Source organism: Bombina bombina, chromosome 9, assembly GCF_027579735.1.
Source record: "Bombina bombina isolate aBomBom1 chromosome 9, aBomBom1.pri, whole genome shotgun sequence".
NCBI lineage: Eukaryota > Metazoa > Chordata > Amphibia > Anura > Bombinatoridae > Bombina > Bombina bombina.
Genome location: NC_069507.1, coordinates 6427102 through 6454872, shown reverse-complemented (window position 1 = coordinate 6454872; position 27771 = coordinate 6427102). Strand labels below are relative to the sequence as shown.

Genomic DNA, 27771 nt, shown 5'->3' with positions numbered 1-27771 from the left:
CCATGATCCTGAGGTGCATACGCTGCCTTCTTCAGAGTGTAACTAATAGGTTTAGACATCCTATCTCAAACTGTGACAATGATCCTGAGGTGCATACGCTGCCTTCTTCAGAGTGTAACTAATAGGTTTAGACATCCTATCCCAAACAGTGACCATGATCCTGAGGTGCATACGCTGCCTTCTTCAGAGTGTAACTAATAGGTTTAGACATCCTATCCCAAACAGTGACAATGAGCCTGAGGTGCATACGCTGCCTTCTCCAGAGTATAACAAAACTAGCAGCATTTACAAATGTATTTATTCATACCTGGGTCTAACAAACATTTTGGGCACATTTGCCGTTCATCACATGTACTATATTACATTGCTAAACATTTTAAATAGCCTATATTTGGCCCTTCCCATTTCCTCGTATTTTGTATGTGTTTATCATCACATATCACTACCTAGTGGTCTCAAAACAAAAAACAAAATTTATGCTTACCTGATAAATGTATTTCTTTCTTGACACGATGAGTCCACGGATCATCTAATTACTATTGGAATATTCACCTCCTGGCCAGCAGGAGGCGGCAAAGAGCACCACAGCAAAGCTGTTAAATATCACCTCCCTTCTATCCAACCCCAGTCATTCGACCGAAGTAAAGGAGAGAAAGGAAGCAACAAGGTGCAGAGGTGCCTGAGGTTTAGAACATAACAAATAATATCCTGTCATCAAAAACAGGGCGGGCCGTGGACTCATCGTGTCAAGAAATAAATACATTTATCAGGTAATCATAAATTTTATTTTCTTTCTAATGACATGATGAGTCCACGGATCATCTAATTACTATTGGGAATCAATACCCAAGCTAGAGGACACAGATGATAAGGGAGGGACAAGACAGGGAACCTAAACAGAAGGCACCACTGCTTGAAGAACCTTTCTCCCAAAGGAAGCCTCAGCCGAGGCAAAAGTATGAAGCTTAAAGAATTTTGAAAAAGTATGTAGAGAGGACCAAGTTGCAGCCTTACAAAAATGAAGCTTCTGTAGAACAGATTTGCTTCATAGGCGAAGCGAATTATACTCTTCAGCCACAAAGAAAGAAGTAGCCGTAGCTTTCTGCCCCTTACGTTTCCCAGAGAAAACTACAAACAGAGCAGAAGACTGACGAAAATCCTTAGTCGCCTGTAAATAGAATTTCAGAGCACGAACCACGTCTAGGTTGTGCAGAAGACGTTCCTTATGTGAAGAAGGATTAGGACATAAAGAAGGAACAACAATCTCCTGATTAATGTTCCAATCTAAAGAAAACCCAATTTAGTACGTAAAACAACCTTATCCGAGTGAAAGATAAGATAGGGAGACTAATGCTGTAAAGCCAAGAGTTCAGAGACTCTACGAGCTGAAGAAATAGCAACAAGAAAAAAAAAAAAAACTTCCAAGATAACAACTTAATATCTAAGGAATGCATAGGTTCAAAAGGAGCCTGCTGAAGAACCTTTAGAACAAGATTAAGACTCCAGGGAGGAGTAGCAGGTTTGAACACAGGCCTGATCCTGATCAAGGCCTGACAGAACAATTGAACATCTGGTACCTCTGCCAGACGTTTATGTAACAAAATAGATAAGGCAGAAATTTGACCTTTCAAACTAGATTTGGATGAAGGAAGGGCCCTTGAAGTAGAAGGTCCTTTCTTAGCAGAAGTTTCCAAGGAGGGAGAGATGACATCTCCACTAGGTCTGCATACCAAATCCTGCGAGGCCACGCTGGAGCAATGAGAATCACCAACGCCCTCTCTTGCTTGATCTGAGCAATGACCCGAGGAAGGAGAGCGAACGGAGGAAATAGGTATGCAAGATTGAAACTGCAAGGAACTGCCAGAGCATCTATCAGAACTGCCTGAGGGTCCCTGGTCTGCTCAGAAAATCTGCTTCCCAATTGTCCACTCCTGAAATGTGGATCGCAGATAGACAACACTAAATAATCTTGGACACCTCTTTCATGGCCAAAGAACTCAGAGTTCCACCCTGATGGTTGATGTAAGCCACTGAGGTTATGTTGTCCGACTGAAATCTGATAAACCGGGCAGAAGCTAACTGAGGCCAGGCGTGCATTGAAGATTGCTCTTAGCTTTAGAATGTTTATGGGGAGAACAGATTCTTCCAAAGTCCATGTCCCCTGAGCCCTTAGAAGACCCCAGACTGCTCCCCAACCTGTCAGGCTGGCGTCCGTAGTCACCATCACCGAGATAGGTCTGCGAAAACAGGTTCCCTGGGAGAGATGATCCTGAGACAACCACCAAGGAAAAGAATCTCTTGTCATCTGATCCAAATGAATTAGCAGAGACAGATCCGCGTAATCCCCATTCCACTGTCTGAGCATGCATAACTGCAGAGGTCTGAGATGGAAACGAGCAAAAGGAATAATATCCACGGCGGCTACTATGAGACCAATTACCTCCATACATTGAGCCACTGATGGCTGAGGAGAGGACTGAAGAGACAGACAAGATTCGAAAATCTTTGATTTTCTGACCTCCATCAGAAATATTTTCATCAAAATGGAATCTATTATGGTTCCCAAAAAGACTACCCTTGTAGATGGAATTAAGGAACTCTTTTCCAGATTCACCTTCCAACCATGAGAGCTCCGTGAGGGAGCTTGCTAGATGAAAAGACTGGGCCTGAACCAGAATGTCGTCCAGATAAGGCGCCACTGCAATACCCTGTAACCGGAGCACTGCCAACAGAGATCCCAGAACCTTAGAAAAAATTCTGGGAGCTGTAGCTAGTCCGAAAGGAAGAGCAACAAACTGGAAGTGTTTTTGGAGAAAAGCAAATCTCAGAAACTTGTGATGATCCCTGTGGATGGGAACATGATGGTACGCATCCTTTAAAATCTACTGTTGTCATAAATTGACCCTCTTGAACTAAGGGAAGAATGGAACAAATAGTTTCCATTTTGAAGGACAGTACTCTGAGGAATTTGTTAAGACTCTTGAGATCCAAGATTGGTCTGAAGGTTCCCTCTTTCTTGGGAACCACTAACAGATTGGAGTAAAATCCCAGACCCTGCTCCTGTACTGGAACAGGAACTATCACTCCCATTTCGGATAGATCCCAAACACAACGTAAGAACACCTCTCTTTATCTGGTCTACAGATAATCTTGAGAGAAGAAATCTGCCCCTGGGGGGAAAAGGTCTTGAATTCTAGTTTCTATCCCTGGGACACAATGTCTATCGACCAAGGATCCTGAACATCCCGAACCCAAGCCTGAGCAAAAAAGGAAAGTCTGCCCCCACAAGATCCGGTCCCGGATCGGGGGCAGACCCTTCATGCTAGATTTGAATCATTAGCAGGCTTCTTGGATTGTTTTCCCTTATTCCAAGATTAGTTGGGTATCCAGGAAGGTTTGGACTGATCCTGTTTTGTAGAGGGAGAGGAAGGTTTACCCTTGAAGTTTCGAAAGGAACAAAAATTACTCTGACGTCCCTTCTGCTTAGATTTCTTATACTGAGGAAGGAAATGACCTTTTCCTCCTGTAATGTCAGAAATAATCTCAGCCAAAGCTGGGCCAAACAAGGTCTTACCCTTGTAAGGAATAGACAAAAGCTTAGACTTAGACGACACATCTGCAGACCAAGATTTCATAAAGCTCTTCGAGACAGAATGGCAAAACTAGAAATCTTTGCTCCCAACTTGATAACTTGAAGGGAAGCATCATAAATAAAATAATTGGCCAATTTAAGAGCCCTGATCTTGTCCTGGATCTCTTCAAGGGGAATGTCTGTTTGTAAGCAATCAGACAATGCACCAAACCAGTATGCCGCCACGCTAGAAACGGTAGCAATACACACCGCAGAATGCCATTGTAAACCCTGGTGAACATACATTTTCTTAAGAAAACCCTCCAGTTTCTTATCCTGAAAAGAAAAGCTATCCTCTATGGGAATAGTAGATCTCATAGCTAAAGTGGAAATTGCCCCTTCCACCTTGGGGACCGTTTGCCAAGACTCCTTGATAGAGTCATCAATGGGAAACATCTTCTTAAAAATAGGAGAAGGAGAAAAAGGAATACCCGGCTTCTCCCATTCCTTAACAATAATTTCTGAAGCCCGATCTGGTACGGGAAATAATTCCAGCATGGAAGGTACATCATAATACTTGTTTTTTGTTGTTGTTTTTTTTGTTGTTAAATACTTGTTACGTTTACTAGACTTTTTAGGGTTGACAATGATAGTAGAGTCAGAGTCGTCCAGAGTAGCAAAAACCTCCTTGAGTAGTAAACGGAGGTGTTCCAGCTTAAACCTGAAGGATGCAACTTCAGCATCAGAAGAAGGAATTACACTGTCAGAATCTGAGATTTCACGAAACATTCGGAATAGCCACAACCAAGTCGGATACCTTACGCACTGATTCTTTAGACTTCCTCTTGCGCTTTTCCTGTAGCATGGGAAAAGCAGACAACGCATCAGAAACTGCAGAAGACATGAGGAAAGCAATGTCTTGCAAGGAGACCCCAGCCGGAGCTTGAGAGGAAGCGCAGGGCACTGAAATAATGGGTATTAAAATTTGGGACACCTGAGGAGAAAAATGCGGCATATCTAGCACATTGTCAGAAGACTCCTGGACAGCATCCGTCTTAGACAATATAGGCTCAAAAAAATCTATCCTTAAGATTTAATTAATGTTATCTCAACACATGAGGAACAAAAAGGAATTGGTGGTTCAATATTAGCATTCAAACATAAAGGACATTTGTAATCTTTAACAGAGTCTTGGTCCATCTTAACAGAATAAATATAAATAATTAAATTATTAACTTATGAACAATTTAAATAAAGAAAAAAAAACTTTACTGTTTCTTTAAATTTTAAAATGAAACTGCTTTATTTTACAAGATATTGAGTAATAAAAACGTCTTAAAGATACCTCAAACAGTCTCTACACCTCAGCAATAGCTTTGCTAAGGTGCCTATTTAAAAAGAAACTGCTTTATTTTTTAAAACCTGAATCCAAACTGGAGCTGTTTCAGTAATAACAGGCTAACAATTAAAAACGATAAGATGCAGATATCTCTCCTCCATACACAGGAAGTGAGAGAATAACAAATGCGCAATAGATAAATTTTTACCTCACACAAGCCCCGCCCATCGTGGGCGTGTCAAAAATAACGACTCAGCAGACATCTTAATGCAAAAATGTTAATAAAACCACCAAAATGAGCCAAGTTCTCCTCAAGTCCCCAGTGCCTGCAATACTGCCATACATAACCCCCCTTACAACAATAGGAGTAATGTATTAAATATCCCTGTCAGGGAAATAGTAATGTGCCATGTTTTTTCCTTAAAGCTGCTTAAGAAAATAAAATAGCACTTACCTCAATAATCTGCCTGGCAGCAAGGCAGCTCACTAGGTTTGAGAGGTCCTTTCCCTCACATGGACCTGTGGAAAATAATAATAAGGGCAGCAACTTTTATTTAAATATGAGGGAGGCGCAGTGAGAATTATGTCCCACAAGTTCCCTTTGCTTAAAAGCCACCAATGCTCTACTGAAGAGACTGAAATGGACAACAGCTACACACTGGAGTAAATACAGCACATACTAGTACGGCAAATAATATAATAAACTCTTGATTGAAGAATCTTTCCAGACACCAACTTTACCACTTCCTTACACTAACGTAGTCAAAGAGAATGACTGGGGTTGGAGGGAAGGGAGGTGATATTTAACAGCTTTGCTGTGGTGCTCTTTGACGCCTCCTGCTGGCCAGGAGGTGAATATCCCAATAGTAATTAGATGATCCGTGGACTCATCGTGTCATTAGAAAGAAATTTACATATACCACATAACCTTAAAATGTACTCTGTGTAGCCTACAAGGGAATATCATGAATATTTCTCAAAACATATTTGCATACAAGAGAAAAAAACAGACAATATGTTCAATTAAATGTCAAAATGGTGTTAAGGTGGTGGTCCAAATAGTGGTCGATAGACTTGGAAGGCAGCAGTTAGTAGTGGTAGGCAACTGACACCAAAGTACAGTCTGCAAACGAAAACAAGACAAAAAGGCGCCTCATAGGGTAATAACACTGTAACCAAGTAGAAAGATTATCACTCACATAAGCGATAGTGCTACTCACACATGGGTCCTTAAAAGTCCCCCAGCTTAACTTCCATAACAGGCGGTGCTGGAACATCCTCAGTTACTCCTGGATACTCTGTTTATCGCACTTCTCAGGAACTTGTGTCTAGATCCATAGTTTTCACAGCAGTATCTGTCACCTCTGTCTATAAGAAACCACTATTGGAGCCACTGAAAATACCACAGTAATTGTATTGTGCAAATTTACACTGCTGCTGCCCAGACCCGATTTTAACATCTTGGCCATAAATGCATACATTCCGGGTCCACTAAACTGTGTTCGACAAAGTGAGAGTAAATGCCGCAGCAGTAAACACCAAGTAGAAAAAAAAGACGATGTTGCTCAAGCGAGATGTAAACAGTGCGGGCATAATATAGTATCACTGCAGCTCTAAACCTGATACAGTAGTGCAACGTTATAGAACATAAGGGCCACAAAGCAGAATAAAAATCTTTATTTAAAATAACTAAAAGCAACTTGTTTCTCTGAGACGAACTGAGTATCCAAGAATAACAAGGGTTGTTCCAGCTCCACCTGTGATAGCTGCTGAGCTGGGGGAGCATACGTGAGTAGCACACTTATGTGAGTGATCATCTTTCTGCTCTTGGTTACAACATTATTACCCTATGAAGCCCAACTTTGTTTAATCTGAATACAACATTAGTCAATTAAGATTTTCTAATAATTGATCATATAAAAAGAATGATGGGGGGGGGGGGAGACAATTATTATTAAAGAGGAGAGGTCTTTTGGACAATGAATTCCATAACACCAGTGGGATGGATTTTTGTCTGTTTATATCGTATATATGTTTTAATATGATGATAATGTACATGATATTCCCCTGAGGTTAATGTGAATTTTATCTTAAGACCACTAGATGGCGATATACAAGAAATGAGAGGAACACAAATGGTGTTATTAGAAGTATTGGTAGAGATGATTCAAACAGAGCGTTTCTTCCCCCCCCCTAAGATATTCTTCCCATGGAGCACTACATGTCAGGGAACCGTGCAGCAGGCACGTGCACACCTCTGAGCATACCTCCCTGTTATTCAGTAAGGGATACCAACATATTTAATAATATAAGCACTGGTCACCGCATCACAGACTGGTTACTAACAGCTGCTTTCCTGGGTTCATGGATCCTCGGTCAATTTCTCTGTCAAACTCTGTTCTGATATCTTCCAATAAGCCGTCATCACCGAACGCCCCCCACTCCGTATTGATACACATGCGTCCTTCATCTCCTTCCACTAGATCAATGTGTCTCAGCTCCTCCATGTAGCAGGCGTTAGTCCCAGTACCTTAGCAACAGGATACAGTGAGAACTGCGCAGTTGTGACAGAGGTGTAGATACAAACACACATCTATACAGGGGTTACCTATGATTATCCCGACTTCACACCGCTGGTCATCAAAACCACAGGTCATCATGGTGCCCACAGTATCGTTTACCACCGCCATAATATCAGCATCATAGTCCTAGTAAGACGGCAGGAACACAGAGTTAAATGGAAGAAAATTACACCAAACCCTCCTTATATTTTCTCAGTACTTTAGAGAGAACAATTAAAAACAAAAAAACAAACAACAAAATGTATGCTTAGCTGATAAATTAATTTATTTCATGGTGGTTAAAGTCAACGATTCATTACGCATGGGATTCACTTCCTAGCCACTAGAGGAGGCAAAGGTTCCCCAAAACTTTTAAAAGTTCTCCATCCCTCCCACCTCACTTGTATGTCGTACGTATAGCCAAACAGCAGAAACAGTAAAGGAAGGTAGGAAAGGACAAAATAGTACTCCAAACATTTTAAAAATTAAAGAAATTGGGTGGCTTGTGTACTCACCACCATGAAAGCAATTCATTTATCAGGTAAGAATACATTTTGTTTTCTTTTATTAGCCAGTGAGAGTCCATGATCCATTACTCATGGGAGTTAATACCCAAGCTGTGAAGTCCACAAGTAATGATGGGAAGGACAACTTATTTTCCAGACACTGCTACCTGGAGAACTTTTCTACCAAAGGAGGTTTCGCCAGAAGCAAAAACATCAAAAAGGTAGAATTTAGTGAACGTACGTAAGGATGACTATGCTGCTGCCTTGCAAATGTGTTCAATTGAAGCCTCATTTTGAAAGCCCAAGAAGTAGAAACTGATCTGGTAAAATGAGCTGTAATGCGTTTTAGAGGAGACTTTCCTGCCTCCATGTAAGCTTTGTGAATCAGGACGTTTCAGCCAAGAAGCTAAGGTAACAGCTAAATCCTTCTGGCCTTAAAGAGGACCTAGAAATAAACAAACAGACTAGAGGTCTCTAAAATCTTAAGTAGTCTGCAGATAAAAATGTAAAGCTCTTAATACATCCAAAATATGAAGAAGTCTTTCTTCAATCTCCTGACTGATATTATCAGAAGAACAGCCTTTGGTAAGAAATCGAATTTTGTTCTTAAAACAGCTTTATCTCGGTGAGTAATAAGATACAAGAAAAAAAAGCTGATAACTCAGACACTCTTCTAGCTGATTGATTTGCTAGAAGAAACAAAACTTTTTTAAGAAAGATACTTGATCTCCAAAGAATGCATTGGTTCTAAAGGAGGAACTTGCAAAATTCTAAGAACCTAATGTAGATTCCAAGGACAAATAGGTTTAATCACTGGACGAATCCTTATTAAGGCCTGAACAAATTTTTGAAAAACATATTTTATGCTTACCAGATAAATATCCCTCCCACTTCCTCATTACCCCAGTCATTCTGCTGAGGGAACAAGGAAAAGTAGGAGAAACATTAGGGTATAAATGGTGCCAGAAGAATAAAATAAATAATAGGGGACCGCCCATAGACAAGAAAAAAAACGGGCGGGGCCGTGGACTCTCCCTATCCGGAAGGAAAGGAATTTTTCTGGTAAGCATAAATTATGTTTTCCTTCCTATGATAGGGAGAGTCCACAGCTTCATTCCTTACTGTTGGGAAAACTATACCCAAGCTCCAGAGGACACTGAATGAATAATGGGAGGGAACAAAAAGGAAGAGGCAGACCCTATGCTGAGGGCACCACAGCCTGCAAAACTTTTTTCCCTGAAAGCTGCTTCAGCCAAAGCAAAAACATCAAACTTGTAAAATTTTGAAAAAGTATGTAAGGAGGACCAGGTAGCAGCCTTACAAATCTGATCCATAGAGGCCTCGTTCTTAAAGGCCCAAGAGGAAGCCACTGCTCTAGTGGAATGAGCCGTTATCCTCTCAGGAAGACGATGTCCCACTGTCTCGTAAGCTAAGCGGATGACACTCCTTAACCAAAAAGATAGGGAAGTCGAAGTAGCCTTCTGCCCCTTACGCTTCCCCAAATAGACAACAAACAAAGAGGAAAATTGTCTAAACTCCTTAGTAGCCTGAAGATAGAACTTCAAGGCGCAAACCACATCCAAATTGTGAAGTAAGCGTTCCTTTGATGAAGGATTAAAACACAAGGAAGGAACCGCAATCTCCTGATTGATGTTGCGATCTGACACAACCTTAGGAAGATAACCTAATTTAGTATGTAAAACTGCCTTATCTGCATTAAAAAAAAGCAGATAAGGGGGCTCACATTGCAAAGCAGAGATCTCAGAAACTCTGCGCGCAGAGGCAATAGCCAATAAAAAAAGAACCTTCCAAGATAACAATTTAATGTCAACGGAATGCAGAGGCTCAAACGGAACCTGTTGCAAAACCCGAAGAACAAGATTTTGGCTCCTAGGAGGAGCCCCGGATCTAAACACAGGTCTGATCCTAATCAGAGCCTTAACAAAGGACTGCACGTCTGGAAGCTCAGTCAGTCTCTTGTGCAATAAAACCGACAGGGCCAAAATCTGTCCCCTCAGGGAACTAGCAGAAAGGCCCTTCTCCAGCCCATCCTGGAGAAAAGATAAGATCCTGGCACCTTAACTCTGTGCCAGGAAAAACCACGCTCTTCACACCAGAATAAGTAGGTCCTCCACACCTTGTGGTAGATACGCTGAGTAACTGGTTTATGAGCTTGAATAAAAGTATCAATGACCCTCTCAGAAAAACCTCTCCTGGCTAAGACTAAGCGTTTCATCTCCACACAGTCAGCCTCAGAGAATCTAGATTTTGATGAACAAATGGACCTTGTATCAGCAGGTCTCTGCGACAATGTAACTTCCACGGAGGAGATGAGGACATCCCCACTAGATCTGCGAACCACATCCTTCGCAGCCACAATGGAGCAATCAGGATTATTGATACTCGCACCTGCTTGATGCGGGCCACCACTCGAGGAAGAAGCGGTAATGAAGGAAAAAGATATGAGTTTGAACCTCCAGGGCACTGCTAGTGCATCTATTAGAGCCGCTTGGGGATCCCTCGACCCATACCTGGGTAGCTTGGTATTGAGACGGGACTCCATGAGATCTATCTCCGGCGTCCCCCACTTGCTGCATATCTCTGAAAACACCATGGGATGGAAGGATTGTCTGCTGAGAAAATCCGCCTCCCAGTTGTCCACACCCGGAATGTGGATCGCTGACAGCCCACTCCAGAATCTGAGATACTTCCTTCATCGCCAAGGAACTTCTCGTTCCCCCCTGATGGTTGATGTAAGCCTCCGAGGTTATATTGTCTGATTGGAATCTGATAAACTGGGACAAAGCCAGAAGTGGCCAAGCCTTCAAGGCCTTGAAGATTGCCCGTAGTTCCAAAATATTGATCGAGAGGGAGGACTCCTCCTGAGTCCACAAACCCTGTGCCTTCCTGGCACCCCAAACAGCTCCCCATCCGCATAGGCTTGCGTCCGTAGTCACAATCTCCCAGGATGGTCTTAAGAAGCATGTCCCTCAAGACAGATGATCTGGACAGAGCCACCAAGAGAGCGATTCTGTCGACCAGCTGTCTAATACAATCTGTTGAGACAGATCTGAATGATTGTCCTTCCACTGCCTCAGCAAGCATAGTTGTAAAGGTCTGAGACGGAACCTGGCAAAATGTCCATGCAGGACACCATGAGACCAATCACCTCCATAGACTGAGCCACAAAGGGACTTTAGGAGGTCCGGAGAGCAAGACATGCCGAAGTTAGCTTGCAACGTCTCTGGTCTGTTAGAAATATCCTCATGGATATGGAGTCTTTATAGTACCCAGGAATTCCACCCTGGTACTTGGGATAAGAGAACTCTTTTCCAAGTTTATCTTCCATCCATATGATCGAGGAAGACTGAGAAGGGACTCCGAGAATTCCTCCGCAAGACGAAAGGATGGTGCTTGCACCAGAATATTGTCCAAGTATGGGGCTACTGCAATACCCTGAGTTCTGGCAACGGCTAGAAGAGCCCCCATAACCTTCGTAAAGACTCTTGAAGCAGTAGCTAGGCCAAACAGGAACTGGAGGTGCTGGTCCAGGAATGCAAACCTCAGGAACTGAAAGTGTTCCCTGTGGATTGGAACATGAAGGTTAGCGTACTTCAGATCTAGTGTGGTCATAAACTGGCCTTCCTTAATTAAAGGAAGGATGGACCTTATCTTCTCCATCTTGAAGGAAGGGACACTGAGAAATTTGTTTAAGCACTTTAGGTCCAGAATTAGGCGGAAAGTTCCCTCCTTCTTTGGGACCAAGAAAAGGTTTGAATAAAACCCCAAACCTCTTTCTTTGATAGGCACCGGGACAACAACTCCTAAGGAGGATAGATCCCGAACGCACCCTAGAAAGGCATCCCACTTTTATGGTCTGATGGACAGATTCGAGAGAAGGAATCTGACCCTTGGCGGATGAGATTTGAAGCCTATCTTGTATCCCTGAGATACCACCTCCAGGACCCATGGATCCTGTACAGCCTTGAACCAGGTGTCTGAAAAAAGAGACAGTCTGCCCCTACACGATCTAATCCCGGATCGGGGGCCACCCCTTCATGACGATTTGTTTTTGGCGGGCTTCTTATTCTGCTTGGATTTATTCCAGGACTGAGCTGGCTTTTAAGTACTCTTGGGTTGCTCGGGCAAGGAGGAAGATTGTTGTCGTTGGGATTTGTCAGAACGAAAATTAGAAGAAGATTGTCGTCCCTTAGACTTATTCTTATCTTGAGGTAGGAAGGCACCCTTGCCTCCGGTAATCGTAGAAATAATGGAGTCCAGGCCTGGACCAAATAAAATCTTTCCCTTGAAGGGAAGAGAAAGGAGTCTGGACTTAGAAGTCATATACGCAGACCAAGTCTTCAACCAGAGCGCCCGGCGGGCTAGGACCGCAAAACCAGAGGCCTTTGCATTAAGGCGAATAATTTGCATGTTCGCATCACAAATAAAAGAATTAGCAATTCTCAGAGCTTTAATTCTGTCTTGAATATCCTCAAGGGGAGACTCCACCTCAATGAGTTCCGACAAAGAGTTGCGCCAGTAGGTAGCCGCTCCGGCAACCGTGGCAACTGCAGCCGCCAGTTGAAACATCTTTCTCAGAAAGGTTTCCATTTTCTTATCCATCGCCTCTCTGAACGAAGAACTATCCTCAAGAGGTATAGTAGTATGTTTAGCAAGCATAGAGATAGCACCATCCACCTTAGGAATGGAGCCCCACAAATAAATGTTGAGAGTCCGGGACTGGTAACAACTTTTTAAAAGTAGACGAAGGGGGAAAGGAAGAACCAATTCTTTCCCATTCATTCTTAATAATGTTAGCCATCTTAACCGGCACAGGAAAAGTCAAAGGAACTTTCCTGTCTTCGTAAACACTGTCTAATTTAGGTGTCATAGGTTCCTCAGGCAGCACGACCTCTGGAACCTCTAACGTACACAGAACCTCCTTTAATAAAAAAACGCAAGTGCTCAATTTTAAATCTAAAGGACGGTTCCTCTGCAGCAGGAGGCTTAAACGCTAAGGACTCCGACCCAGAAAGTTCACCCGCTGAAGCTTCAGAGGTTAACTCATCATCGGATAACTGGGACATAATAGCTAAATCCGATAAATATTTAGGTGACTCCGGGTCAGGAGAGCTATGTTTAACCTTTCTCTTGCATTTGTTAGAGCGAGGTAATGCACTGAGGACCGCAGACACAGTTGTTTGTAACTGCGCTGCAAAGTCAGCAGGAAGAAGACCCCCTCTGGATGGAGGATTAGATGTGTTACGGGGAACCTCATGTGGAGTGGATAATGTAGCAAGGGTAATAATCTCACGGGACACCGAGTCCTGAAAGGTAGACAGCTCAGAGGGACTATGAGCCTTAGCAGGCTTGTCTCCCTTCTTACTAACAGTGTTAAGACATGTGGAACATAATTGAGTGGGCTAGAAAACCACGGCCTCCTCACAATATAAACAGGTATGATTTAGTACAGAAGGAGTACCTTCTAACATGTCGAGTCCTCCCTAGCTCAGGTTATACCCACAGAAAGACACAAATAAAAACTTTTTTGTATAGAAAACTACACCTTTATACTCCCAATGGCTGGGGCACTCACCACCTCCTAGACCCAGACAGTTAAAAGAGGAAATGCTCTCCTCAGGTTCAAGTCTCAGCCAGAATGGAGGAAATGAACATAGACCACACCCGGTGACATGGAGTGCAAGACAGTACTTTCCTGCTATTACAAGTACAGCAAGTAATAGGAGCTGTGCAACACTTTCAAAAACGAAAGTGAAACTTAAAAGTGAAACCTGTTTGTTCCAGCCAAAAATACACAGTCTATCAGCCCAGGAAAGAAAATCACACAAAGCAGCATGTAAATAATTAATACACTGATTAATTAACCCCAACTGTTCAATAAACCCCCTTCAGAGGATATTAACCCTGGTCCTTAGAAGGTATAAAGGAGCCACACTGTGACCCTGTTATAGCGTTTTATGTGCAAACATTTAAACAATCTTACCTCCAGGATCCATGCTGTGGAACAGAGCACAGCGTCTCAAGTGTGACAGTCTTATAGCAGCGCTCCTGACATGGACTTGAGCGAGAGAAAGCCGGCAGTGAAACTCGTCAACACTGATTGCTTAGGAGCTGTTAGCAGAAGTCTGGATGGTTTCGTAGAAAAACTTTCCCTGCATCCCCAGACTCTTACTTTCATCAATACTCTAACTGAGAGGTTGACATGAATACTTAAAACTCCAGTCCTATCTCGAAGGGCAGATACCCTTTTTCAGGACTCTACGAATCTTCTGACACTTATCTGCCACCTCCTAACGTGACGGAAGGCAAAGAATGACTGGGGTAATGAGGAAGTGGAGGGGATATTTAAGCCTTTGGCTGGGGTGTCTTTGCCTCCTCCTGGTGGCCAGGTGTTGTATTTCCCAACAGTAAGGAATTAAGCCATGGAATCTCCCTATCTTAGGAAGGAAATCAGGTAGTTTTGCAATTTTCTTGTGAAATAGTACAGACAAAAGCTGACATTTGACTTTTTAAAGAGCTTGTAGATCAACCTTTATCTAAACCCTCTTGTAAAAATTCAAGAATAATTGGAATTCTATAAGAATGCCAACTGAAGACATTCTTTTCATGACAAAACAGAAAAACCTTCCAAACCTTGTGATATTTTTCTAGTAACCCGTTTTCTAGCTTGAATTAGGCTTTCTACAACCTTATCTAAGGAGCCCTTTAATTAAGAATTAGGCGTTCATTCTCCAAGCTTTCAAGTATAGAGAATCAAGATCCTGATGATAGAAAGGACCATAAGAGAGAGGGGCACATAATTTGTAGATCCAAAATGTAATCCAACATCATATCAACATTTCCCAAATGGGTACTCACATTTAGATGGAGCACACCTATGTGCTAGTAGTAACACGCTGATACCTTGGGGTGTATCAACTCACCCTAATCCCAGCAGATGACTGAAACACTGAAATTGGATCCCCTGTGTACTCCGCCTCAGGGTGCAGTATCAAGGATAGTAAAGTGTTAACACTTGGCTTTAGTTAAAAAAAGGGGTTCATTAAAACTCACATTAAAAACAGAGCATCAAGTGTAAAGGGGCATAGACATATAGCCCCCCAATGCAACGCGTTTCTCGGCTTCATAATCACCGTTTCATCAGGCATATAAAGCACCATATACTATCCTGAACTTTTAAATACATACTAACCAATCAATACATCAAATTGGGCACTCCCCTCTTAGGGGCGTGATTACATGTGTTGTAAATTAATCTTTCATTGTGCTTAGTACATCATTACATGTCACAGTTGATTACACATAACAATAACAAAGTGGTTGTTATATTCAGTGCACAAACCACAATAAATACATTCAATTTCTAAACCATAGCTCATCCAATGACATTACAGTCTCAGTAACAGCACACCAATTTCATACAATTCAAAATCTTCTCTAAGTTTACGATTTATATGTGAATAATAAAGGGCTTGTTATTCTATTTAAAATACCTTATTGTTCTTTTGACCAATTCTATATTGCGACTATTTCCGAGATTCTGTTTACTACGGAACATTAATGACATCATTGACGCCTATGATAGGTTCATTACAATCTCGTGTGACTTTGATCTGCCAATAAGAAAAAACCTACTATACTTGTCACTAGTTGTAAGGTAGATGACCACTCTATAACCCACCAATAAGATAATACCTATTGTACTCATAACTAGTTGCTAGGTGAATATCCCATTCTAATTCCCATGATTGGTTAGTTTGTATTTAAAAAGTTCAGGATAGTATATGGTGCTTTATATGCCTGATGAAATGGTGATTGTGAAGCCGAGAGACGCATTGCATTGGGGGTCTATATGTCTATGCCCCTTAACACTTGATACTCTATGTTTTTAATGTGAGTTTTAATAAACCCCTTTTTTAACTAAAGCCAAGTGTTAGCACTTTACTATCCTTGATACTGCACCCTGAGGCGGAGTACACAGGGGATCCAATTCCAGTGTTCCAGTCATCTGCTGGGATTAGGGTGAGCTGATACACCCCAAGGTATCAGCATGTTACTACCAGCACATAGGTGTGCTCCATCTAAATGTGAGTACCTATTTGGGAAATGTTGATATGATGTTGGATTACATTTTGGATCTACAAATGAGGCGCCCCTCTGTTTTGTATCCATTTTAGAACACGATCTGGAGTGATCTGCAAGGAGGAGAGCAGCCGCACATCTTTTATTGGGATTACACACGTTGATGAACTAAGCTCAGTGCTATATGTCCTTGTATGGGACTGATTTAAATTGATTTCTTACTTTTATCCCATTTAAATTCATTTTTATGTTTTTTAACCATTATTATTTTACAAATGTTTTAATTTTTGATTGTATGTGTTTTTATATTCACATTTTCTGGTTTGGTGCCCTTATTGTCTGAAGAGTGCGCCCCCCTTTTTGGTTGTGTAATCCATAAGAGAGAATGTTGTCTTTGAGGAAGAGGCCATGGAGGACAGCTGGACATCAGAATCAGATCCACAAACCAAGTTCTGTGTGGCCAAGCTAAATCAATCAAAAATTACCAATGATTGCTTTTGGTTGATCCAAGATATTACCCTGGGTAGAACTGACGGAGGAAAAATGTAAGATAGTTGAAAAGATCAAGAATCCTGCTAGAGCATCCACTGATTCTGCTTGAGGATCTCATGATCTTGCGAAATATCAGGGAAGTTTGTTCTTCAAAAGCATTCAGGTCTATCTGTGGAAGACCCCATCAATCTACTATCTGAACATTTCCTGATGTTGAAACCACTCACCTGGATGAAGAGATTGATGACACAGACAACCGTTTCCCATATTTTCACTCCTGGGATATGAATGCAAGAGATTGTTAAAATTATTTTCTGCCCAAGACAAGATATGAGAGACTTCTTTCATTGCTAGAGAACTGCAAGTTACCTTTGGTGGTTGATATATGCCACCGCTGTGACATTGTCTGATTGGAAGCGAAGATAGGATTCTTTTCTCAGGAGAGGTCAGCTCTAGATAGCACTGAAGATAGCATGGAGTTCTAGGATGTTTATGGATAACCTTGCCTCATGAGGAGACCAAAATTATCTGTGCTCTCCTGAACCCCATACTGCACTCCAACCCAAGAGACTTGTGTCTGTTGTGACTATTTTACAGGGTGGACAGACAAAAGATGCTCCCTGAGGAATGGACTGGTTCTCTATCAACCAAGTTAGTCATTTTTGTAGTTGCATCCAAAAGGATCCTTTGAGAAATTGCATCTGATGCAGCAATCTTCAGACCTAGAACATCCATGCATAAAGATAACAGTCGGATTGGATAGAGACTTAAGTTTCACACATGCTGACTGAAATTGTGTTCTTCTTTGATCGGTCAAAGAAAGTCTCATTGAATCTCCTAGTAATGAGACCCTGGTCTGAGGAGAGAGGTTTTCAGAACATTGATTCTCCATCCATGATTGCGAAGAAACAACAAAAAGCCTTTTGGTATGTGCTTAAGGTAAAGAGGGAGCCTTTACCAAGATATCGTCCAGGTAAAGAGCCTTGGGCTCGATTGACGGACGATAGCGTTCCTAGAACTTTTGTAAAAATTTTGGGAGTAGTAATTAGACCAAATAGAAGAGCAACAAACTCAAAATGTTTGTCCTGGAAGGCAAAAACTAAGGAACTGGCAATGATCCATGTTAATAGGGATATGAAGGTAAGCACCCTTCAAAGCTTTTGTAGACATACATTGCCCTTGTTCAAATTGTTTCTATTTTGAATGTAGGAATCTTGAATCTAGAATGGGTCTGAAGGTTCTCTCTTGGGAACTAAGAAATGGTTGGAATAATTCTCTTGAACTGTTCTGTAATCAGAACTGGAACTATTAGTCCCTTGAGTTACAGCTCATGAACACAATGGAAGAAGGCATGAGCCTTTACATGGTTCTTTGGAACATGCAATAGAAGAGACTTTACCCTGGAAGGCCTTGATCTGAAACCCATTTTGTATCCTTGAGATTATATTTAGCACCCAAGGATCCTGCACATATTCGGCTAGATTTAGAGTTCTGCGTTAGGGTTAAAAAGCAGCGTTAAGGGGTCCTAACGCTGCTTTTTAATGCCCGCTGGTATTTAGAGTCAGGCAAGAAAGGGTCTACCGCTCACTTTCTTTCCGCGACTCGAGGCTACCGCAAATCCCCTTACGTCAATTGCGTATCCTATCTTTTCTATGGGATTTGCCTAACGCTGGTATTACGAGTCTTGGAAGAAGTGAGCGGTACAGCCTCTACCGACAAGATTCCAACCGCAAAAAAAGTCAGTAGTTAAGAGTTTCACCGGAACATAAAGCTCTTAACTACAGTGCTATAAAGTACACTAACACCTATAAACTACCTATGAACCCCTAAACTGAGGCCCCCCACATCGCAAACTCAATAATTAAATTTTTTAACCCCTAATCTTCCGAACGGACATCGCCGTCACATACATTATCCCTATGAACCCCTAATCTGCTGCTCCTAACATCGCCAACACCTACATTATATTTATTACCCACTAATCTGCCCCCCCAACGTCGCCGCCACCTACCTACACTTATTAACCCCTAATCTCCCGCCCCCAACGTCACCGCTACTATAATAAAGTTATTAACCCCTAAACCTAAGTCTAACCCTAACACCCCCCTAAGTTAAATATAATTTAAATAAAACAAAATAAATTTACTATCATTAAATAAATTATTCCTATTTAAAACTAAATACTTACCTATAAAATAAACCCTAATATAGCTACAATATAACTAATAGTTACATTGTAGCTATTTTAGGACTTATATTTATTTTACAGGCAACTTTGTATTTATTTTAACTAGGTACAATAGCTATTAAATAGTTAATAACTATTTAATAGCTACCTAGTTAAAATAATTATAAAATTACCTGTAAAATAAATCCTAACCTAAGTTACAAATACACCTAACACTACACTATCATTAAACTAATTAAATAAATTACCTACAATTATGTAAACTAAAATACAATTAAATAAACTAAACTATAATACAAAAAACAAACACTAAATTACAGAAAATAAAAAAAAATTTACAATAAATTTAAACTAATTACACCTAATCTAATCCCCTAATAAAATAAAAAAGCCCACCAAAATAATAAAATGCCCTACCCTATCCTAAATTACAAACTAATCAGCTCTTTTACCAGCCCTTAAAAGGGCGTTTTGCGGGGCATTGCCCCAAAGTAATCAGCTCTTTTACCTGTAAATATAAATACAATACCCCCCAACATTACAACCCACCACCCACATACCCCTACTCTAAAACCCACCCAAACCCCCCTTAAAAAAAATTAACACTAACCCTCTGAAGATCTCCCTACCTTGAGTCGTCTTCACTCAGCCGAGCCAAATTCTTCATCCAAGCGGGGCAGAAGATGTCCTCCATCCGATTGAAGTCTTCATCCAAGCGGGGCAGAAGAGGTCTTCCATCCGATTGAAGTCTTCATCCAAGCAGGGCAGAAGAGGTCTTCCATCCGATTGATGTCTTCATCCAAGTGGAATCTTCTATCTTCATCCATCCTAACGACGAATGACGGTTCCTTTAAATGACGTCATCCAAGATGGCGTCCCTCAAATTCCGATTGGCTGATAGGATTCTATCAGCCAATCGGAATTAAGGTAGGAAAAATCTGATTGGCTGATGCAATCAGCCAATCAGATTGAAGTTCAATCCGATTGGCTGATCCAATCAGCCAATCGGATTGACCTTGCATTCTATTGGCTGATCGGAACAGCCAATAGAATGCAAGGTCAATCCGATTGGCTGATTGGATCAACCAATCGGATTGAACTTCAATCTGATTGGCTGATTGCATTAGCCAATCAGATTTTTCCTACCTTAATTCCGATTGGCTGATAGAATCCTATCAGCCAATCGGAATTCGAGGGACGCTATCTTGGATGACGTCATTTAAAGGAACCGTCATTCGTTGTTAGTCCGTCGTGCTGGAAGGATGCTCCGCGCCGGAGGTCTTCAGATGCTGCCGCTTCGCTCCGGATGGATGAAGATAGAAGATTCCGTTTGGATGAGGACTTCAATCGGATGGAAGACCTCTTCTGCCCCGCTTGGATGAAGACTTCAATCGGATGGAGGACCTCTTCTGCCCCGCTTGGATGAAGAATTTGGCTCGGCTGAGTGAAGACGACTCAAGGTAGGGAGATCTTAAGGGGGTTAGTGTTAGGTTTTTTTAAGGGGGGTTTGGGTGGGTTTTAGAGTAGGGGTATGTGGGTGGTGGGTTGTAATGTTGGGGGGTATTGTATTTTTATTTACAGGTAAAAGAGCTGATTACTTTGGGGCAATGCCCCGCAAAAAGCCCTTTTAAGGGCTGGTAAAAGAGCTGATTACTTTGTAATTTAGGATAGGGTAGGGCATTTTATTATTTTGGTGGGCTTTTTTATTTTATTAGGGGACTTAGATTAGGTGTAATTAGTTTAAACTTATTGTACTTTTTTTTTTATTTTCTGTAATTTAGTGTTTGCTTGTTTTTTGTATTATAGTTTAGTTTATTTAATTGTATTTTAGTTTACATAATTGTAGGTAATTTATTTAATTAGTTTAATGATAGTGTAGTGTTAGGTGTATTTGTAACTTAGGTTAGGATTTATTTTACAGGTAATTTTGTAATTATTTTAACTAGGTAGCTATTAAATACTTATTAACTATGTAATAGCTATTGTACCTAGTTAAAATAAATACAAAGTTGCCTGTAAAGTAAATATAAATCTTAAAATAGCTACAATGTAACTATTAGTTATATTGCAGCTATATTAGGGTTTATTTTATAGGTAAGTATTTAGTTTTAAATAGGAATAATTTATTTAATGATAGTAAATTTATTTCGTTTTATTTAAATTATATTTAACTTAGGGGGGTGTTAGGGTTAGACTTAGGTATAGGGGTTAATAACTTTATTATAGTAGCGGCGACGTTGGGGGCGGGAGATTAGAGGTCAATAATTGTAGGTAGATGGTGGCGATGTTAGGGGGGCAGATTAGGGGTTAATACAATTTATTATAGTGTTTGCAAGGCGGGAGTGCGGCGGTTTAGGGGTTAATACATTTATTATAGTGGCGGCGATGTACGGTCGGCAGATTAGGGGTTAATAAGTGTAGGAAGGTGGCGGCGACGTTGGGGGGGGGGGGCAGATTAGGGGGTAATAAATATAATGTAGGGTTCGGCGATGTTAGGGGCAGCAGATTAGGGATTCATTAGTATAATGTAGGTTGCGGCAGGGTGCAGATTAGGGGTTAATAAGTGTAAGGTTAGGGGTTCATGTTAGGGTGTTAGGTGTAGACTTAGAGAGTGTTTCCCCATAGGAAACAATGGGGCTGCGCTAGGAGCTGAACGCTGCTTTTTTGCAGGTGTTAGGTTTTTTTTCAGCCAGCTCAGCCCCATTGTTTCCTATGGGGATATCGTGCACGAGCACGTTTTTCCAGCTTACCTCTACCGTAAGCAACGCTGGTATTGAGGGTTGAAGTGGAGCTAAATTATGCTCAACGCTCCCTTTTCTGAGGCTAACGCAGCCATTCAGACAACTCGTAATACCAGTGTTGGCTTAAGGGTGCGCTGGAAAAAAAAAGCCTTGTTAGCACCGCGGGTCTTTACCGACAAAACTCTAAATCTAGGTGATTGAGCCCAGGCTTTCTGAAAAAGGTTTACTCTGCCGCCACCACAAGTGGAATCTGGATCAGGGGGCCACATCTTCATGATAATTTCGAAGAGAAAGAAGGCTTTTTTTATGGCTTAGACTTTTTCCAAAAAGAGTTAGATTTCCAGGCAGGTCTGGAAGAATCCTGTTTTTCACAAGAGGAGGAGAATATCTGATGAAAGTAGGGAAAACAATCTGAAGTTCTATTCTTCCCCTTAGACTTTTTGTCTTGCTCCTTTACCTCCAGTAACAGTGGAAATTATAGCATCTAGATCCAGCCCAAATAAACTCTTTTCCTTAGGGTACTGTATACCCATAATGCCCCAGCTCACATGTATATAATACATATACATTACATCTCATACACACATGTACTGTATACCCATAATGTCCCAGCTCACATGTATATAATACATATAAATTACACCTCATACACACATGTACTGTATACCCATAATACCCCAGCTCACATATATATATAATACATATAAATTATACCTCACACACACATATACTGTATACCCATAATACCCCAGCTCACATATATATAATACATATAAATTATACCTCACACACACATGTACTGTATACCCATAATGCCCCAGCTCACATGTATATAATGCATATAAATTACACCTCATACATACACACATGTACTGTATACCATTAATGCCCCAGCTCACATGTATATAATACATATACATTACATCTCATACACACATGTACTGTATACCCATAATGTCCCAGCTCACATGTATATAATACATATAAATTACACCTCATACACACATGTACTGTATACCCATAATACCCCAGCTCACATATATATAATACATATAAATTATACCTCACACACACATGTACTGTATACCCATAATACCCCAGCTCACATATATATAATACATATAAATTATACCTCACACACACATGTACTGTATACCCATAATGCCCCAGCTCACATGTATATAATGCATATAAATTACACCTCATACATACACACATGTACTGTATACCCATAATACCCCAGCTCACATGTATATAATACATATAAATTACATCTCATACACACATGTACTGTATACCCATAATGCCCCAGCTCACATGTATATAATACATATAAATTACATCTCATACACACATGTACTGTATACCCATAATGCCCCAGCTCACATGTATATAATACATATAAATTACATCTCATACACACATGTACTGTATACCCATAATGCCCCAGCTCACATGTATATAATACATATAAATTACACCTCATACACACATGTACTGTATACCCATAATACCCCAGCTCACATGTATATAATACATATAAATTACACCTCATACACACACATGTACTGTATACCATTAATGCCCCAGCTCACATGTATATAATACATATAAATTATACCTCACACACACATGTACTGTATACCCATAATGCCCCAGCTCACATGTATATCATACATATAAATTACACATCATACACACATGTACTGTATACCCATAATGCCCCAGCTCACATGTATATAATACATATAAATTACATCTCATACACACATGTACTGTATACCCATAATGCCCCAGCTCACATGTATATAATACATATAAATTACACCTCATACACACATGTACTGTATACCCATAATGCCCCAGCTCACATGTATATAATGCATATAAATTACATATCATACACACATGCACTGTATACCCATAATGCCCCAGCTCACATGTATATAATGCATATAAATTACACCTCACTCACACATGTACTGTATACCCATAATACCCCAGCTCACATGTATATAATGCATATAAATTACACATCATACACACATGTACTGTATACCCATAATGCCCCAGGTCACATGTATATAATACATATAAATTACACCTCATACACACATGTACTGTATACCCATAATGCCCCAGCTCACATGTATATAATACATATAAATGACACCTCATACACACATGTACTGTATACCCATAATACCCCAGCTCACATGTATATAATGCATATAAATTACACATCATACACACATGTACTGTATACCCATAATGCCCCAGCTCACATGTATGTAATGCATATAAATTACACATCATACACACACATGTACTGTATACCCATAATGCCCCAGCTCACATGTATATAATACATATACATTACACCTCATATACACATGTACTGTATACCCATAATGCCCCAGCTCACATGTATATAATACATATAAATTACACCTCATACACACATGTACTGTATACCCATAATGCCCCAGCTCACATGTATATAATACATATAAATTACACCTCATACACACATGTACTGTATACCCATAATGCCCCAGCTCACATGTATATAATACATACAAATTACACCTCATACACACATGTACTGTATACCTATAATGCCCCAGCTCACATGTATATAATACATATAAATTACATCTCATACACACACATGTACTGTATACCCATAATGCCCCAGCTCACATGTATATAATACATATAAATTATACATCATACACACACATGTACTGTATACCCATAATGCCGAGCTCACATGTATATAATGCATATAAATTACATCTCATCCACACACATGTACTGTATACCCATAATGCCCCAGCTCACATGTATATAATACATATAAATTACACATCATACACACACATGTACTGTATACCCATAATGCCCCAGCTCACATGTATATAATGCATATAAATTACATCTCATACACAAACATGTACTGTATACCCATAATGCCCCAGCTCACATGTATATAATACATATACATTACACCTCATACACACATGCACTGTATACCCATAATACCCCAGCTCACATGTATATAATACATATAAATTACACCTCATACACACATGTACTGTATACCCATAATACCCCAGCTCACATGTATATAATACATATAAATTACACCTCATACACACATGTACTGTATACCCATAATGCCCCAGCTCACATGTATATAATGCATATAAATTACACCTCATACACACATGTACTGTATACCCATAATGCCCCAGCTCACATGTATATAATACATATAAATTACACATCATACACACATGTACTGTATACCCATAATGCCCCAGCTCACATGTATATAATACATATAAATTACACCTCATACACACATGTACTGTATACCCATAATGCCCCAGCTCACATGTATATAATACATATAAATTACACCTCATACACACACATGTACTGTATACCCATAATACCCCAGCTCACATGTATATAATACATATAAATTACACCTCATACACACATGTACTGTATATACCAATAATGCCCCAGCTCACATGTATATAATACATATAAATTACACCTCATACACACATGTACTGTATACCCATAATGCCCCAGCTCACATGTATATAATACATATAAATTACACCTCATACACACATGTACTGTATACCCATAATACCCCAGCTCACATGTATATAATGCATATAAATTACACCTCATACACACATGTACTGTATACCCATAATGCCCCAGCTCACATGTATGTAATGCATATAAATTACACATCATACACACACATGTACTGTATACCCATAATGCCCCAGCTCACATGTATATAATACATATAAATTACACCTCATACACACATGTACTGTATACCCATAATGCCCCAGCTCACATGTATATAATGCATATAAATTACACATCATACACACACATGTACTGTATACCCATAATGCCCCAGCTCACATGTATATAATACATATAAATTACACCTCATACACACATGTACTGTATACCCATAATGCCCCAGCTCACATGTATATAATACATATAAATTACACCTCATTAACACATGTACTGTATACCCATAATGCCCCAGCTCACATGTATATAATACATATAAATTACACCTCATACACACATGTACTGTATACCCATAATGCCCCAGCTCACATGTATATAATACATATAAATTACACCTCATACACACACATGTACTGTATACCCATAATGCCCCAGCTCACATGTATATAATACATATAAATTACACCTCATACACACACATGTACTGTATACCCATAATACCCCAGCTCACATTTATATAATGCATATAAATTACATCTCATACACACATGTACTGTATACCCATAATGCCCCAGCTCACATGTATATAATACATATAAATTACACCTCATACACACATGTACTGTATACCCATAATGCCCCAGCTCACATGTATATAATGCATATAAATTACACCTCATACACACATGTACTGTATACCCATAATGCCCCAGCTCACATATATATAATGCATATAAATTACACCTCATACACACATGTACTGTATACCCATAATACCCCAGCTCACATGTATATAATGCATATAAATTACACATCATACACACATGTACTGTATACCCATAATGCCCCAGCTCACATGTATATAATACATATAAATTACACATCATACACACATGTACTGTATACCCATAATGCCCCAGCTCACATGTATATAATGCATATAAATTACATCTCATACACACATGTACTGTATACCCATAATGCCCCAGCTCACATGTATATAATACATATAAATTACACCTCATACACACATGTACTGTATACCCATAATGCCCCAGCTCACATGTATATAATACATATAAATTACACCTCACACACACATGTACTGTATACCCATAATACCCCAGCTCACATGTATATAATACATATAAATTACACCTCATACACACATGTACTGTATACCCATAATGCCCCAGCTCACATGTATATAATACATATAAATTACACCTCATACACACATGTACTGTATACCCATAATGCCCCAGCTCACATGTATATAATACATATAAATTACACCTCATACACACATGTACTGTATACCCATAATGCCCCAGCTCACATGTATATAATACATATAAATTACACCTCATACACACATGTACTGTATACCCATAATGCCCCAGCTCACATGTATATAATGCATATAAATTACATCTCATACACACATGTACTGTATACCCATAATGCCCCAGCTCACATGTATATAATACATATAAATTACACCTCATACACACATGTACTGTATACCCATAATGCCCCAGCTCACATGTATATAATACATATAAATTACACCTCACACACACATGTACTGTATACCCATAATACCCCAGCTCACATGTATATAATACATATAAATTACACCTCATACACACATGTACTGTATACCCATAATGCCCCAGCTCACATGTATATAATACATATAAATTACACCTCATACACACATGCACTGTATACCCATAATACCCCAGCTCACATGTATATAATACATATAAATTACACATCATACACACATGTACTGTATACCCATAATGCCCCAGCTCACATGTATATAATACATATAAATTACCCCTCATACACACATGTACTGTATACCCATAATGCCCCAGCTCACATGTATATAATACATATAAATTACACCTCATACACACATGTACTGTATACCCATAATGCCCCAGCTCACATGTATATAATACATATAAATTACACCTCATACACACATGTACTGTATACCCATAATGCCCCAGCTCACATGTATATAATACATATAAATTACACCTCATACACACATGTACTGTATACCCATAATGCCCCAGCTCACATGTATATAATACATATAAATTACACCTCATACACACATGTACTGTATACCCATAATGCCCCAGCTCACATGTATATAATACATATAAATTACACCTCATACACACATGTACTGTATACCCATAATGCCCCAGCTCACATGTATATAATACATATAAATTACACCTCATACACACATGTACTGTATACCCATAATGCCCCAGCTCACATGTATATAATACATATAAATTACACCTCATACACACATGTACTGTATACCCATAATGCCCCAGCTCACATGTATATAATGCATATAAATTACATATCATACACACATGCACTGTATACCCATAACACCCCAGCTCACATGTATATAATACATATAAATTACACATC

General features: G+C 39.9%; 2 protein-coding genes across 3 annotated transcripts in view; both read right to left on the bottom strand.

The window, feature by feature from the left end:
• The window catches only part of LOC128639733 (hexokinase-1), a 285985-nt gene that overhangs the window by 118258 nt on the left and 139956 nt on the right, over positions 1–27771 (bottom strand). Inside the window, exons 6-7 of the mRNA XM_053691849.1 lie at positions 7519–7618; positions 7257–7440 (exon numbers count right to left, since the gene is read on the bottom strand). Coding sequence (XP_053547824.1) covers positions 7257–7440; positions 7519–7618 — 284 coding nt within the window. The remainder of the gene's footprint in view (positions 1–7256; positions 7441–7518; positions 7619–27771) is intronic.
• On the bottom strand, positions 21642–27463 carry LOC128639734 (dynein heavy chain-like). Of its 2 annotated transcripts, XM_053691851.1 has the most exons (3): positions 26113–27463; positions 22216–25765; positions 21642–22144 (listed from the first exon to the last, which is right to left on the bottom strand). In XM_053691851.1, the coding sequence occupies exons 1-2, from the start codon at positions 27426–27428 to the stop codon at positions 25696–25698; spliced, it is 1386 nt and encodes a 461-aa protein (XP_053547826.1). In that variant the 5' UTR covers positions 27429–27463; the 3' UTR covers positions 21642–22144; positions 22216–25695. The 2 variants fall into 2 exon arrangements, with proteins under 2 accessions (XP_053547826.1, XP_053547825.1); XM_053691850.1 differs by having other exon boundaries at positions 22216–27463.

Bases quoted from the DNA above. Each gene is read 5' to 3' on its own strand.
- LOC128639734 (XM_053691850.1), bottom strand. From the start codon at position 27,428: ATGAGGTGTAATTTATATGTATTATATACATGTGAGCTGGGGCATTAT.